Raw genomic sequence first — 17,193 nt, forward strand, 5'->3', positions numbered from 1 at the left:
GACCAGTCAAGGGAACGAATGGAAAAAAGCAAAATTGAACATTTTGTTTTTATTAAGTAAATAATTATTTCAAAGTGCTGTCACATTTCGTATCATCACACACATTAGCAGATTTTTACAATATACTCTATTACTTATACAGTCAGATACTAGAAACAATCTTAAAACTAGAAATATTTATATTATTTACAAATAAAGGAAACATTTGCTCTATAGAACTAGGTTGAACACATTTGGAATGTCTATGTCCCAAAATTCGACTGCAGATCATCATAAAGATTTTTGGGCTGTGTCCGGACACAAGTACGAAAATACTTTTAAGGTTCAGTTGAGTGGAGTCGTAGTTTCTTTTGCGTGGATTCCATCAGCTCTTAGTCGGGATAATAGTGACTTGTACACTACTGGTGAAAATGGAAGCACCACTCCACGCTCTTGGATTTCACCTGAAAACAAATGAAAAGGCATTTAATACCATTTCTATAAGGTCAGAGGATAGTTAAAAATAACGTAGACCAATAATAACTTTAACGATTGTGACTTAATAACTAATGACTTAAAAATAATGGTCATCGCCTCGGTTCACATAAGACATAAGGATCCATACTTTCAGCCAGATTTGGAATAACTGTCTGTAGTTCACTCGCGTTACTATGTTCCTATGCAATAACAATAGCTATCTTACCATCAAGCACCATTTTAGCAGCGATGCCGGTGGGTAGGCCTACGGTCCAGGCCATGGCAGTGTGTTTGCTGGGGTCTCCTCGCACGGTCATCGTGACTTCCCTTCGTTCACGTTTACCATCACTCCAAGTTACGCCCAGCTCGTGACGGAGGACTACCAGGTCAGTCTCGTCTTTTTCTGTAAAGGATACAAGAGAATATTTGTAAATACGAATTACTTAAAAGATTTTCGAGATAAATAATATTTTAAATACAAGTGAGTGTAAGCGACACTAATCTAAAATTCTTCATTAGTCTATTTGTCATTTGGTCAAGTAAAGAAAGAACCAATCGTTAGGTGCAGAAAATTCCCCTAGGGATGTGCCGTAACAGGCGTTGCACCATAGGACTCGGTGCCCATTATCGGTGCTGAAGGTGGCCATATGGTGTTTTTAGTAAGGTAAATATCCCACACTCGCTAGTCTTTCTCCACAAAAATCTAAATGACTTTTGAAGGTTTCCCTCCGTCGTCAAAAAAAAAAGGTGTAGAAAATGCCACTTACGTAATTGTAACTTCTTGCTAAGATAATGGCTGACTGTGTCGAGAGGTGTGCCGCACTTGACGATCTCGACGTCATCTAGAAGACCGAGGGACTCCAGTGACTGAGCGCCCGAAGGACCGATGCGTTCTGATAACCTCGTCCTTAGGTTCTCGAAGAATATTGAAGAGTCCACCAGCCCAAGAAGTTCGCATGCGAATTGACGCTGGAGGAATATAAGAATTTGATTGTTAATTTCAATAAGAGTAAAAGATTTTTTAAACTGACATGGTCACTAACACTATTATTAGAACTTATATTTACCATCATAAGTTCTAATAATCAGTGATCAGTTCACCCGTGATCATGGCGATTGCAACAGTGCCGAAATATCGGAAACTCATCGAAGTGAATAAACATGGAAAAAATTTTGCGTCATAAGTTCTAATAATAAGAGTAAAAGAATAATAGTTTTTAATAAAAAATCTGTCAAGAGAGAATTTGTTAGTCGTATTTACATACCCATGTGATCTTGGGTCCATCAGGATGCAGTGACGTGTGAGGGTTGGGATCCACGAGACCAAACAGCTGCATTGCTATCATGTTTTCCGCGAAACCTGGAATTTTATAAAGATTATTTCATTAGTAAGCTTCAACTGGTATCTTAAAAACGTATATAAGTAAGAACTGATGGAAAAACAAAATCCTTGTATACTGTGTAGAATTTTAGTTACACAAATATGAAGTAAATAATAGTCGAATACCAGTTATATTACTTAACATATAAAAAATCAATATCCTTTTGGGATTGTCTTTAAAAATCTGTTAGGTATATACCTTTGTATCTAATAGTGCCTCTGAACATGGTGTGAGCATCTTCAATGCCGTAAAGTTTGGAGTACATGGTGCTGTCTCTGTTGGGGAAGCCTTCAAACGCGAAGCCAGGCAAGAAGTTCAGGTCGCGAGCCACTGACATCAGTTCTCCACCACTCAACACTTCCACGATCTGAGGAGCGAATGTTGAAAGAAATATTTATAACAAGTTATAAGGCTGTTATTACTATAGAACTTAATATTTAGGAGTCCTACGCAAATGATTTATTAGGCAGGAATTGATTAATCTATACTAATATTATAAAGCTGAAGTGTTTGTTTGTTTGTTTGAAAGCGCTAATCTCCGGAACTACTGGTCCGAATTGAATAATTATTTTTGTGTTGGATAGTGCATTTATCGAGGAAGGCTATAGGCTATAAAACATCACGCTATGACCAATAGGAGCCGAGCAGAGCGGGTGAAACAGCGCGGAAGTAGCTAGTAACTAATACTTCAAATTGCTAGTTGCTTATCTATTGAGGTAGTTATGTCCCTAATCATACTTATTCTCACCTGTCCTTTACTGAGATACTTGGCGCCAGAGATTGTGTTGAGTAGCACTCCTCGAGGGTTCCATGAGAACTTATATCTTAGGGCATTGTCACTAAACTCGGGAGCTGGCAAACCTGAAAATTGGTTAACATTATTTTCTGGGTATCTATTTATGTAAAAATCTACACAGTACAAAATATCACAGTTTCATTGAACCAGTTGCAATTTGTAGCCCTGTCATGTATGTACCGTCACCTGAGCTATCGCCTAACGCCAAACGGCTTTGTGAATATGCCATTGTCAAATTATCCCTTTAAGTGGTGGCGTCCATTATCGCGATAATGAATAGCATTTCTCGTTAATTTGTCTCCAACATAATAGTTGTTACTTAGGTATTGACAAAACAGTCTGTTACAGTTTATTTGGACATACTGTATTACAAGACACTGTTGCTTCACGACATTTAAAAGTCTTCTCAATTTTTTTGTCTTTTATATCAGATCAATGCAGAAAATATCGATCGATGCTTTCTTACCTCCACAGTATGATACGAATGAGTCAATTCTGCCTCCATGGTTCTGTATGTCGTGGATACATTCAAGTGCGAGCAAGTGGTCGATGCCTGGGTCCAATCCGACCTCGTTGAGGAGTGTGATACCAGCGTCTTTAGCACTGAAACGTAAGAATAGGCATGTTTCCTACTAGTCAAATTCAATACTTTTTTCGAAACGTCAAAAACGATATTTTCTATGAACTTTGTATGAAATACTCTATTATGACGTCATCAGATTTTAACGTCAAATAGCAGACTTATTTCTAGAAATTTAGCTAGAAAAAATCGAAAATTAAGTAGTTCAACATGAATGAGAGTGTGATTATTTTTGAATATTTTATTGTATTGAAAAGTTGTAACAATTTATTTTTGACCCAGTCGTCATCCCTATTGTTAAGAGTTTTGCAAGGTTCTTAGAGAATTTTCGTTTTAACGATCATTACATAAGTAAAATACGACCAAAATTAAAACGGTATATTCCAATAGAAAACAGACGACCTCAAATAAATAAGAATATATAGACACAACAGAAGAATAACTCACGCTTTATGTAGCTCCTGAACTTCAGGTCTGACATAGGACGCGGTGACCATATGTGCTCCTGTGCTAAGACAGGCCTTCGCCACGGTACCATGAAGGTCGTAGGGCAGTAGGGAGACCACTACACGAGCCCGAGAGGCCAAGGACTTTAATGCTGACTCGTCCTTAGCATCCAAGTACTCTGAGGAGACTCCATAACGTTCCGCTAAGGCATCCGCTTCTTCTTTAACTGCTGAGGCTGTGAAATTGATATAGAAGAGTTGTAGCGTGTCGTAGCTTCCATACATAAGTAATATTCAGCCGCGTTGAATGTCAACGTGGATACTAGTAACGTATTAAAGATTTACAAAAATCTAAAGAAGGAAAGACTATTAAAAAGTACAGTACGATTTAAATAATTATATCATTAAAATAGAAAAATAAACCTCATCTCAAACCGTTAAGCTGTTAAAGAAAGTTAAAAAACTATTACAGTTAAAAAGTATGGAACGATTTAAATAATTATGTCAACAAAAAAGACAAATAAACCTCATCTCAAATTGTTTGGTTGTAGAAGTATATCAAGAGAAAATCATACAGACCTACTGTGACAGCAATATTTTTGTCTCTGGCCAGGTATTCCACCACGGGAGCTGACACCAGCCCGCTGCCGAGGATCAGGATTGGCGTCTGTTGCTCATTGCCTTCCACCTTATGACGGGATCGACTGAAAAGTATTACCAAACGTGAGGTTCCATTTGGACTAGCAGGATGGATGATAAAAGATAGTCTTATTTTGGTATTATTTTAATCAGAAATATTGTTAAGCAAACTTATGATATTTTTTCACAGTGTCGCTTGTGCATAAAGTGTCAGAAGTGTTTATAAAAAGAACTAGAAAATTAAATATGCTTTGTATTATATTCAGAATACAATAAAACCATAGATTAAAGTTATTCATCCCGTTCGCGTTTTTTGGTGCAGGGTGTTACGGTAAAACGGGATGAATAGATACAGAAGAGGTATGAATTAATGTTGACGAAATGTTCTAACATCTATTCACACCATTGCTGTATCTATTCACCCTTTGAATTCTATTCACCACGTTTTACGGTGTTGACAGTATTAAAAGCAGACTTCCTTGACTAAAGCTGACAAAACTTTTCAGTAAGTAGTAGTCTTACAATACTTACGTGTTTGCCATTCTAAGTTCGTTGATATACTCGTAAGGGGGCGTCAACCGTCCGTTGCTTGTTATAATGGCCTGAAACGAAAATAAAACAATAAATGTAGGTCATGTTATTGATGCAGTGACTCACTAACATTGTTATTTGCGAAAATAATATGATAAAAGTAAGTTAGCACTGATATAAATTAATATCTACGAAGACTAATGACGAACGGGTTTTTACTTAGTACGTACTAAAGTACCTAATTCTCTAAAAAAATACATAAAGTTATATCTATAGTATGATAATTGTTCCTACCTACCTTTTGTTTTCTAACTTAGTGTATAAAATCTTTCCTAACTGGCTACTACTTACATTGAAAGTTCTTGTGTTATTGACTTAATATTATCACCGACTCACTGATAAACAGTATACTATCTGTACTTATACTTAGCTATCTATGTGTGTATATACGTATAAGAAATATACCCTTGTTTACTAATTATATTATTGTATTGTCTCTTAATTTCCTTCGTCGGATTTTTTTAAAGGTCAAAGTTAATGTAAAATGTGGGAGTACTTAAACCTTTACGTTATTAATATAATTTAATTTACCCAAAATAGTCTAAGAAATGTTTGTTAGGTTGGTTAAGTACCCATGTTAATGTTACTTATCAAAACGCATAATAGAATAGGAAACTATATTTTCAATTTATAGTTATTATACTTCTAATTAAAATGCACTTACTCCTTGAACCACAGGTGAGAAATTGTGCTCCTCTAGCGGTTTGGTGGCGTCAGACTTCATGATGTCTTCCGCGTACGGGTACAGCAAGTCACCGAAGAAGTCGGTGGACTCCCTCGGCAGTTGTGTTGGCATGTTGTCTATCGAACACACTAGTACGCCGGGGCCCTTGAAACTAGATACAAAATTAAATATTAAAACATGTTTTAGATGAGGTCAGGAAGTAGAAATCTTTTTTTATCTTAGCCCCACATTAGGGTTTTCTCCTGTGTCGTGGGTGTGTTTACAAACATAGGTACATGTTCACATACATATGACACCCAGATCCGAAAGAATAATTTGCGGATCACACAAAGAGTTACTAAACCGCTACACATCCCGCGGCAGCCGGTTGCCCAGCCACCTCATCAACCATGCAATCTTAATGTTTAGGACTTACCAGAGAGCTACTTGGTTTAGCCTTAAAATAGTATTAGTAAAGAATTCAAATTAAACATAGGTAATACTTAAGTGAGTAAATATAATTTGTTGAAAAATAAACTGACCTCTTAGTATCTTTATTTCTATCAGCGTCGTAAAGACAGAAGGGCGTGTCAATAGTAGTACACTCATTCATGAATTCAATTGAGCCACCGGGGTCAGCAGATATGTCGCAAATAGCCAGCATTCTGTAAAGAAGATATGAAAAAGAACAATATTAAAATATGGCAAACGAAAAAAGACTCCTTACATAATAGCTATAGATACATAAGTATGTTAATTCTCACTGCTCCCTAACAATTCTATTTTAACGTTTTAAAGTATGAATCAATTAAAATATGAATTTTATATAGTCCTATAGATTTTTTTAATTTATCTTTTTATTTAAATATTTTATTTAAAAGACTGTTCGTAGTTCGTAGTAGACAGCTACGGAATCGTAGCTTCTTACGTAGCACCGTAGCTGCGTAGCGTAGTTCGTAGACTACGGTCTTTTGTGATAACTTTTTGCAGAAAACGTGTCTTCTTCATTCTTTTTAACCATACTACTAATATTTATAGCTTATTGATATATTCTTATTCGTTAGTTTTTCCGTCAATATTACCTTCTGGTAATACTCACCCTTCTGGGTGAGTTAATTTTTTTTTAAGTATTATAAAATTCTTAACAAATACATTATAACTGTCTTATTACCTATGGGGTAAGGCCGGAGCTCCAATACTCTTGGGCAACCACGGAGTGTGTGAAGGTAGCAACAAGTGCTTCGCATCCGGAATGGTCAGCAACTTCGGACTGCCAACCGCCCAGTAAATGCAGTTTACTAGGACTGATGTGTATGGTGCAATCTATTAGGAAATAAATATTGGTTAACGTAGAACATAAAACAATCTATACTAATATTATAAAGCTGAAGAGTTTGTTTGTTTGATTGTTTGTTTGTTTGAACGCGCTAATCTCAGGAACTACTGGTCTAATTTGAATAATTCTTTTTGTGTTGGATAGCGCATTTATCGAGGAAGGTTATAGGCTATAAATCATCACGCTATGATCAATAGGAACCGAGCAGAGCGGGTGAAACCGCGCGGAAGTAGCTAGTATAGGATATGTCTAAAACGGCGCCTTTATATGACCATGTAATGCTAAAGATGTATTTGTATCCTGTAATTTCAACCTCTTTAGTTCCCCCGTGTAAACTCTTTAGCCCCATGTAACAAAAATGTAAATACATATATTATGTATAATTGCTTAATGTATGTATGTAAAACAATAATCAAAATCAGATACGAATAATAAATGGGTAATTCAAATCTAATCTCTCAACTACTTAATTAAGATAGGCGAATTATTTTCGTCGACAGTATACTAAATAAGTAGGTACATTTTTTACAAATAAGATTATGATTAATTAAAAAATATATTATGTTAATAAATGTATAAATGTAGTCCTCATTTTCCAATAACGATGAGGAGAATAATTGGTCTAATGGGAATTGTCCCTTTATTATAGATTCAATCAAGAGTAACTGAAAAAGGCAGTGTATCAGATAAAAATATAATTTTTAAGTAATAAATGCTTCAATATTTCACCATTGTTAAGGTCAAAGCATATTTAGCAACGCTTCCAGCGTGCGGTCCGTACATTTTACAAGTCATGAGGACCGTGCGCTGGCCACCCGCCGTCGCCCTTTTTGTATTGACGTTATAAAATATATCATACCTCATACGATTTAAAGTTCAAATTTAAATGAAAATTTAATTGCTGGGTTGGAATGTTGCATGTATGTGTATTATGAATGTGTCTTTAGAATTCATTGATGTTTCTAAACGAGTGGGAGTTGTTTTTGTCATACAAGTGTACAGGAGAATGACCGGACATTTGTAATGACTGATTAATTCGCAATCAATTGTTTTATTATTCCCTTTCCTCTGATAAGATATTCATGAACAAAATATTGTTTTTTTCTTTGACTTTGCAAATTAAACACAATCTTTTGTGTTTAAGTAGATTATTACACGATATGAGATAGAAAGATAACGTTATCATACAAATGTGACCCACACAGATCTGTTGTCAACAGCTAATTGCGTTGTGGCCTATATTTTTGCGTTTATTTATCAAAATAAGAATTTCGCGCGATAATTTGGCTGCGTAAGACTACTTCTTAACTTAAATACTTAAAATGAGTACTAAGATTAAAAAATAATACTATTCGTGACTTTATCTTATCTTTTGATTACCATTTGCAAAGATTATGTGTGTCGTTTTGGTTTTCGAGTAATAAAAATAGGATAACAATATACTTAAGGAATAATCGCGAGTAATAAACTTTATGGATGGGGGGTATAGATTAGATTAGGACATTATTTACTTACCTTCTGTGCGAATGTTGAGATGTATCTTTCTGGATGCTCATCATACTCCTGTGCATCATAACCTCCTCCATTCTTCCTCTCTAAGTGATGTCTACGACGGACTTCACAGCCGTATATTTTATTCGGACCTTTGGGAAAGTTTTACTCATTAATTTAATAATTTTATTGCAGTTTTAGAAGTTACACTTGGTTCAGTTACTTACTTCCATGTTCAGCCACTTTTTTCAACATCTCTGGAGGTACGTATTCGTGTGGTAATTCTTGGAATATCTCTTGACTTCCCTGTGACAAGAAAATAATAATTATGTATCGCAATTTACTCTTCAAAATGAAAGAATGAGTACCTATGCTGTATCTGTGTGTGTGTTTTCCACCAATAACGATTCTTACCTACTGCATGATAGAGTATAATTTTATTGTTTCAGAAATCTTTGATTTTATTAAGTCAGAACTTTCCTCACACTTACAGTTGTTCTTTCAATGTACTTAATCAGTACAGGAGTAAATTATTGGTAAATTAACACATATTTTCATACCTGAGAGACATTTCCAGACCCAGTAAAGACGAAGGTGAGAGGTCCGAGAGATTTGGGCATCATGCCCAATGCTACCTCATACCCTGCATCCCTGATCGCTTGTCGTGCCATGCTGGAGTTGCGGTAGTTGTGAGATGGTCCAATGTGCTAGATAGGAAAATAGACTCAGTCAGTAAGGAATAAAGGTTATTATCAAATACTATCGTACAACGTTGGTAATTTCACTAGTTGGAATAGTTTTCCATCATTTTCGTTGTTGGTTGTATATAATGAGTTCAGATGTCGAAAGATCAAATCACAATGTGTTTATATGATATAGAGAGTGAGAACATATCGATAACACTTATAAACATTCGACCAACAAAAAATATTGTGCAGAAAAATCAATGACTTTTTGACTAAGGGTCGGTTCATATCTGACAGAATCTGTGTCGGTTATTGTCGGTCACGTAATGCCAGAACAGTTAAATGTATGAATGAATTAAAAAGCAGTTGACCGTTTACACTCAACCAAATAATACGTTAGTGCGATCGATAATACGCTCGGCGCATTTTACTTCAAATATGCAACAATAACTGACCCTAAAGTCATATCGTTATGCGTGTTCCTATAAAATAAAAGCAATCATTTGTAAGCCTTTCTGTATAGCAGCAGTGCCGGCGTAAGGGCCAGTGATACCCCGGGCGAAAATATTGTGGCGCCCACTTGAGGGAAGCAATATCAAGTGTTAGTTCTTTGCTGAAAAAATATGCATATGCACAGAGCGTAGAGCACAGTTCTGAGGGTTTGCACCAGGAGAGGCAAGAGACTTCAACTTCAGACCTTGGCGCCCCCCAGAATTTGTCGATTGAACGCCGGCACTGTATAGCACCGATTTATATTTTGATTTTGATAATATTTAAAAACTTATCAGTAAACGGTTGCATTTAAAAAAAGTAAGGTATGTACACTGATTAAATTGCGAGTTTCCTGAATTACCTACTTATCTACGAAGGTGATTTGCAATCGTGTCCTATAAAGACTATCATAAATCTCTTCGACCCCACCTGAAGCATATTAAGGTCATACAATTGTTTGTCACTTAATATCTTGTTACCAGACGCTGATATGGTACCAGTACCAGTAGGTATCTACTGAATAAATATTTACCTAATAATTATTCGAGATAATAAATTACGATTGCTATGAATTACAAGAACTACAAGATAAATTGTCAAATTTTCCATACCTGTGTAGTGTTTAACGTTTCACTATTCAACTCAAGTTGTGAAAATGAGAGGGTTTTCTAATATGGTTAAAAATAAACAAAAGTTAATTACTAACTATTCCTTCATTTACTAAGTACTTAGTATACCACACTCAGACATATTTAATGATTTCTTTATCGAAAACAATTGCTAAGAACTGGATTTAGTAATGATTAAATGACTCTGAATACGGCTAACATCTGGTTTAAGTAATAAATAAATGACTCTGAAACTGAAACATTATATTACAGAAACTATAAAAATTACGAAGTGATACCTCATCCGTTTTAGGGACGCCCCGTTTATCTAAACTTAATAGGTGGCATACGATAATAGAAAGAAAAAATAATATATGTACCTCAAAATACGTATTGTATCCATAATTATTTTGCAGCACCTTTTACTTTACAATTTAAAAATAGAATTGTTTTTTTTTTTCAACAACAGAATAAAATCCTTAGCAAATGATTCTCTCTGGAAGAGTTTAAGAATTTTTAAACGTCCACGCCGCCATTTAGTCTCCTGATGGACCTGATCCATAATATAATTGTTCTATTATTCATTTTATTTTGTTTACTTACCATGAACGGTGTATGATGTCCAAGTGCAAGTAACCTCAGCCCAATGCCGTGCAGTATATTGATCATACCCGCTACTCCTGCGTATTTGCCAAAAGCCACCACGCGGTTACCGGAATCATCCATCAACTTCTCGTAATCTATTAATCGAATATTCTGGAAATAGAAGTTTAGTTAAGAGCAATCTGATTTATAGGATTGTTGATAGGTTAGGATCACTTAGAACAGTAGGTATATATAGGACCTACCGCGAGTATGTGGATGAATGGACCTATTATCAATTAGGTAGAGTAGGTTACTACAAATCCAGTTCATTGCAGACTTTACCTAAATCGAGGATTTAGTCATAACAAACTTGCAAGAGCTTTTTTCATCCTTTTAAACCTTCTCTGGATTTTCATAAATCATTCAAGACCAAAATTTGCCAAATCGTTTCAGCCGTTCTCGACTTGTAGCGAGACTAACAAACAGCATTAGATTTTAATTGAGATAATTTTTCTCGGAGAACTTTACCTAACCTTGACGTACCTTTTTCAAAATGGCGTCTAACATAGGCATGTTAGCTTCCTGCGCTTTGATTGTGTGTGAGAAGAAGCAGTACGTCTTGTTTGGTATCAGAAGGTCGATGGGCGTTTGTTTCACGCCGAAGATCACGCTCGCCTCGCTGATGTCCTCTTGGACTATGGCACCCGCATTTATGTATGACTGCAAAGAAATATTTATTGATATAATTAACAGTTATGGCAAACCAATACAATTAAAGATCGAGGGTGAGGAATTGAACACATTACTGTATTTAACTTATGTCTAACTACAATACTAAAACGAGTCTACCATCGTTCAAATTGCCATAGAGTTTCCACGATTGTCACTGTAACATTTTTTTATGTTATAAGATTTTTTAACGAGCTTACAATCATAATGGTACATTACGCCGCAATGGACAGAAACACCAGAGCGGTGCTAGCCTTTGGGCGTTAGGAATTTAGGCGCAGAATCGTGGATTGAAAAAATACAGTAGTCTTACCGTATGTTACAGTAAGAATGGGCAATAAGAACAATGGGAAACTGTGTGGCAATGGGCTCTCCTTCTATCATTTGGTATTCTTGGAACCCGTATTTTAACAGGTGAAAAGAAGGTGGTGTAGTTTTACATGAGTTGGTACTATAAAATATCAAACACTAACTAGGTATAAATTTGTATACCGTACCAATCATACCATAAGTTATCTTTCTCACCTGCATGGGGTAGGCCCTTCGGTTGGAGGGCTGCACGATCACCCTGACGCCCTGCCGCACCAGGCGGTTGACGTTGGACGGAGAGAACGGTGCCCTCCTCTCCCATACTGACTGGTCTTCTCTCCTTATTGCTATTGTGCGGGTACCCTGAACAAGGAGCAAGATATTACAGTATTTGCCTTACATCGGCTTATAATGTACCTGCTTTATCAACATTGAAAAACACACAGAGAGAAAAAATCTTATTACGTGCCTTTACGGGTTATAGGTTTAACACCAAGTAAAAGTTTAGTTTTTTTTTAAATAACTTATAAGACATATTAAATTAGTCTAAAAACGAGTACAGTCCCTCCCTCTCTGCCCGTAGGCTGCGCTACATCGTCGCGTCTACGCACGCTGCTCATGATGAAGAGTCCCTTTGAGGCTCGAAACTACTAGAGATTTTTTTCTAAATGTACGTGGTTTTTAGTTAAGTTAATTTCGTTGTTATTATTACTTGCTATCTACAGTAAAATATATTTAGTATTACTTAAATTGAATAGTCCCACTCTCGACATATTCATGTTTCTTGAAGTGAATCTAAACCTGAATTAAATGTACAAATCTCTGCTAAAGCAGCTAAACTTTGAAGTACCTACCTGCTCATCTGAAGGCATATAATATTTAGATAGGTGCATTCACCTTTCAAATCGAAGCTAAATATATATTTTTGCGTAAGTATATAGACTACCTACTGTTATCTTATCAATATTTTCAGTACCCACTAATCTAAGTTTGAAAAAAAAAACGATTTAAGTCTAACTAAACAAACCGTTAGTACTTTCATTGGTGTTTCATTGACACACTTTGTTCACTGACGTTTACGTATTGTCATTCATTATCATGAACATGAACAAATAATAATATGTTTTTGCATCCAGTACAACGCTCTCGGATTAAATATAATACGCAGAACTTTGTCATTAATGGACCACGGAAACGATACATTATCATCTTAGCTTAGCTAAATATAGAAAGAGGTCAAAGTATTGTATTGTCCATTGATTTGACCCTTTCAATAGAAACTAAGAAGGACTTTATGAAAACAGTACGAGGATTCTTGCACACTTCACACTATTCTTTAACTATTTATTTTAGGTATAAAACGTCAACGGTAAATTTTCACTTGTCTGGAAAAGAACCAATCCTTTTCGAGTACGACTCAAAGTTTCCAAGTAATTTTCCTGGTGATCTATGATTAGGTACCTTATTATTAAAGTTTGTAAAAACTATGAAAGGAAGTATTTCTTTCAAACATAATGTATCTCTATACCTACATCTAGAGTACCTAACTAATATTCACTTTTAAATCACACTTTAAACAAAAATTTGATGTTCATTTGACGTAATTTTTACACAAGGGAAAATACGTGTCTGCAATAAAATTCAGCTTTGGCCCAAAAGATAGCACACGTAGGTACATAATAATATATTTAGATACATACGCAAATATAATTATCACAAGATTCGCCCACCCTCATATATAAATATTTATAGATAGCTTGTTATTACAGCTTATGACTCTAAATAAAACGAGAGTTCTTGACACACCCTAAAGATAGTGGGTGTCAACAAGTTTAAGGTAACAAACAACGATAATAGTAACAAAATGCTTGATAGTCATCATGTAATAGGAAAAATACTCCATCGTATGTTAATTGTTTTATCTCTAGATGTTACTTCATGTGAAATGTTACGGAACTTTCCTTCCCCTAAATAATTACTATTAAGATAAGTGTACCAAATAAGATAGATAGAGTAAAACCAAGAAACTTCAATTTTACTAAGAATCAATTACAATTTTTGTACCGTATTTATTGCTCTGCTTATACTAATTTTAAAATATTTTTTCAAAGAGGTTAATGCTGTTTTTATTACACGAAACAAAACTGAATTAATTATTTAAAAAAAACTAGTAGGCACACACAAAGAATTGCGCCATGCTCGAATCGAACCAACTCCCTGGTGTACTGCACCATCTAGCCACCGCACCAACCGTGCAGTCTAACAACAACTGAATCCGAATTCCAAATATAATAAACAGATTCCTTTTACACGTTAGAAATTACGTTTTACCTACACGTGAAATATTAACTACCTTCACGCCTGTCTCCTATGGGGGTAGGCAGAGACAATGGAACACCAATTGCTACGAATCTAACATACCTCGTTCACTTCATCAACAGTCATCAGTCTTTTCATGCATGCTTGTCGGTTAAAGGTACTATTAATTTGGCCCATCTTTTATACCAATCTGGTTCTCTGAGATAATTAATTTACGAATACTTAGCATGATCTGTGCAGGAGGCCCGTACCAACTTATCAGGCGAATGTTTTTGTAGGTAACATTAAGATAATGTTATCATATAATTGTGTGTTCAATTAAACCTGGGTAGGTACGTATATCGGGCATCATAACAATAACTCCCCTTATCAGTTGCTACCTAGGAATTAAAATAATTCAGTGTGTCAGGCCTACACGTAGGAATAACTAAATTAAATCAATATTAACCTTGTAACAATGTTACTTTCGTTATCATTTAAAATGTGTTCTTGTGTAAAATCTTGACATTTTCATGTCCAATGTTATTTACATTATGTACTTACATACGTGTACCAGGTATCTATTTAGGCTGTTTGCACGCGAATATTTTTTCAGCGTTTGGTACTAATGAATTAGAATTTCGTTAAAGAAAGAAGAATTTTGCTTCTGATGCTAGACGTTACGTGTGATGTTATATTGTAGTATATTTAAACATAAGAAAAATCGCATGTTTCACACAATATAGATACATAGAAGCAATGAATTTCACATTTTCTTTCATCATGAACAGCTCTTCACTTCATCTGCGTGTTTAATTTAGAAAAATTAACATAAAAACTAAACTTCCTAAGATTATTTTTATTATGTTGAACACATGTAATTTTAACTTATGTTTAAAAATAACCGCATAAAGCTCTGTATCTTCTCTAAAAAAATATTTTGGAACTTTCGTGAAAGCAGGCAATTTTCACATGAACATTCTCCTAGAATCTTTACTAAATCACAGAAAAGGTAAGTACCCATCTGTTCCTTGCTCATGACCTTTTCCCATTTGAGTACAGTCTTAATTTCTTAAACAATTTTTTTTATTACTGTGACAAGACGATGTTGGTACGCTACGCGTAGTTGCACTGCAAAGGATTTGATCACAAATTATTAGGTATGAACTATGGTTAACTAACTAATAATTTGTGATCAAATCTTTTCTCCTTATAGAGGTTTTGCCCAAATGTCAACACTTGGTATTCGTATTTATTATTATTACATATTAGCTACAACTTGTTTTTAATTCAAACCAAAGATAATTAAAAATATTTATTATACATAGGTAATGGTAAAAATAAAATAAATATAAATAAAATAAATATAATATAAATAAATAATAAATAATAAATATAATATAAATAAATATATAGTAATGGTAATATCTAATAATACCTAAAATCGGAAATTGTTTTCGTACTCGGACTTAGATTATATTACTCAATCGATCATAATATTAATGTAAAGTAAACAGATTATTATTTTGATTAGGCTGTTGCTGGGTTTTTCTAATTATGTACTTTTATTAATAAAAATACGACTACATTATCTACGTACGTACCTTGTAAGAAGTTTACGTTTTGTTCAAAAGACAGGAAAACAATATTTTTTACTTAATTAGTTTATAATATTAAATCAAGACTTCTGTTTTTTTTTTGTTATACATACTAACAAAAATAAAGTAAGTATAGGTAATTAAGCGCCTGTTTCACCAACTTCATATTATTATATTATCCGATAAACTTATATGAAAAAAAAATGTGCATACAAATTACGTTCTTAATTCAAAATTATCTGATACACAGCGGCTATCCAGACATTGTGAAACAAGTCCTTAATCTCATTCATCCAAAAAAATACGTTCGGAAATCTTTCAAAAGCCTTACCTTAGCTGAAGAGTAATAAACCACATGTTTTAAATATTGGCTCTTCGTCCGAAGAGCCGCAGATTTGTACAACATTCTTATAATAGTTTTTATCACAAACAATTAACTTTTAATTTAATTAATTATTATTAATAAAAAATAAATCACAAATGTAATCGTTCTGTGTAACGAGGCGTGTGTCGCGTCAATTCCGTATTTCGAACTAAATACCAGAGCTCCTTTGAGAAAACATACAATCGACATGACGTTTTATCATAAGTGATAGTGATACCACATTAGTTGTTTGATTGCGTTACTTGCGTACCAAGTCTTCACTTTGTTTTCATACACAATTAATGTTAAATAAACTTCCTACTTCTCTGATACAGAAGCTATTATCATTGTTTGTTTAAACACTTCTAATTGTTTGCTTTTGAAATCGGTAACTCTGCAGTATTGTGTTTTGTAGTTTAAGCACGTATTTAATTATTTCATACAAGTTTTTTTAAGGGGGGAAAATCATCCAATGGCTTCTCCAGCCTTGGGCGAAGCGAGAGGTAGTGTCAGGCTGTTACTAACTAAAAACCACCTCGTTCCTACTCTTGCCTTCGAGCCGGGGAGCCCAGGTAAACTTGTATGACTCTAAGTCTAACATAATATGTATTTTGTATCATAAATTAATAAATAAGTTTGGATCACTTCTTCATACAAGAATATAATTTGATAATTTTCAGTTACATAACTTACCTACTCAACTTATCTATTTAAGGACTAATAGTCGTGAATCGAGATGTCATCTTTATTGGTAAAATTAAGTAATTAAGTAACAGTTTATTGTTCGGTAGATTGACCTTACAAGGTACCAAATTAGGAAAGTTTGTAGTATAATTCATAAATAAAATGGCAAAAGTTACTTAAAGCAAAGAGCCTAGTAAAATTACCATAGCAATCATAGTATTTGCAAATGTTATTGTAGGTTTCCGTGGGCTTATAAACGCCTTATATACAATGTGATAGGGTTCGGACTTCTAACCCGTTAAGGCTGAGTACTACATCTAATTTTATGGACAAAAGTCGGGGGTCGAAGGGGTCGACTCCCCTCCCCCTTAAAATTATGGCTATTTTAATATTTTTCTTACTTTATGTGATATCAAAGGCTGTATGCATCGTAGAAACAAAAAAAAAACGACAAACGGT

At 34.6% G+C, this 17,193-nt stretch overlaps 1 protein-coding gene across 1 annotated transcript; it reads right to left on the minus strand.

Moving 5' to 3' along the window:
• Nucleotides 1-34: 34 nt before the first annotated feature.
• Nucleotides 35-16,234, minus strand: LOC118265620 (alpha-aminoadipic semialdehyde synthase, mitochondrial). Its single transcript, XM_035578618.2, has 20 exons — nucleotides 16,018-16,234; nucleotides 12,007-12,153; nucleotides 11,296-11,472; nucleotides 10,771-10,923; nucleotides 8,942-9,088; nucleotides 8,609-8,687; nucleotides 8,406-8,533; nucleotides 6,726-6,877; nucleotides 6,097-6,219; nucleotides 5,555-5,726; nucleotides 4,831-4,901; nucleotides 4,240-4,364; nucleotides 3,662-3,896; nucleotides 3,101-3,237; nucleotides 2,587-2,699; nucleotides 2,037-2,205; nucleotides 1,722-1,816; nucleotides 1,224-1,425; nucleotides 683-859; nucleotides 35-443 (listed from the first exon to the last, which is right to left on the minus strand). The coding sequence occupies exons 1-20, from the start codon at nucleotides 16,090-16,092 to the stop codon at nucleotides 325-327; spliced, it is 2,796 nt and encodes a 931-aa protein (XP_035434511.1). The 5' UTR covers nucleotides 16,093-16,234; the 3' UTR covers nucleotides 35-324.
• Nucleotides 16,235-17,193: the final 959 nt, after the last annotated feature.

The sequence above is a fragment of the Spodoptera frugiperda genome, chromosome 28 (assembly GCF_023101765.2).
Source record: "Spodoptera frugiperda isolate SF20-4 chromosome 28, AGI-APGP_CSIRO_Sfru_2.0, whole genome shotgun sequence".
Lineage (NCBI taxonomy): Eukaryota > Metazoa > Arthropoda > Insecta > Lepidoptera > Noctuidae > Spodoptera > Spodoptera frugiperda.

Excerpts from the sequence above, each read along its gene's own strand:
- LOC118265620 (XM_035578618.2), bottom strand. The coding sequence starts at position 16,092 with ATGTTGTACAAATCTGCGGCTCTTCGGACGAAGAGCCAATATTTAAAA. Across the intron at positions 5,727-6,096 it reads AGAAATAAAGATACTAAGAG|TTTCAAGGGCCCCGGCGTAC; the intron begins GTCAGTTTATTT and ends TTTTGTATCTAG. Across the intron at positions 4,365-4,830 it reads GAACTTAGAATGGCAAACAC|TCGATCCCGTCATAAGGTGG; the intron begins GTAAGTATTGTA and ends AATACTTTTCAG.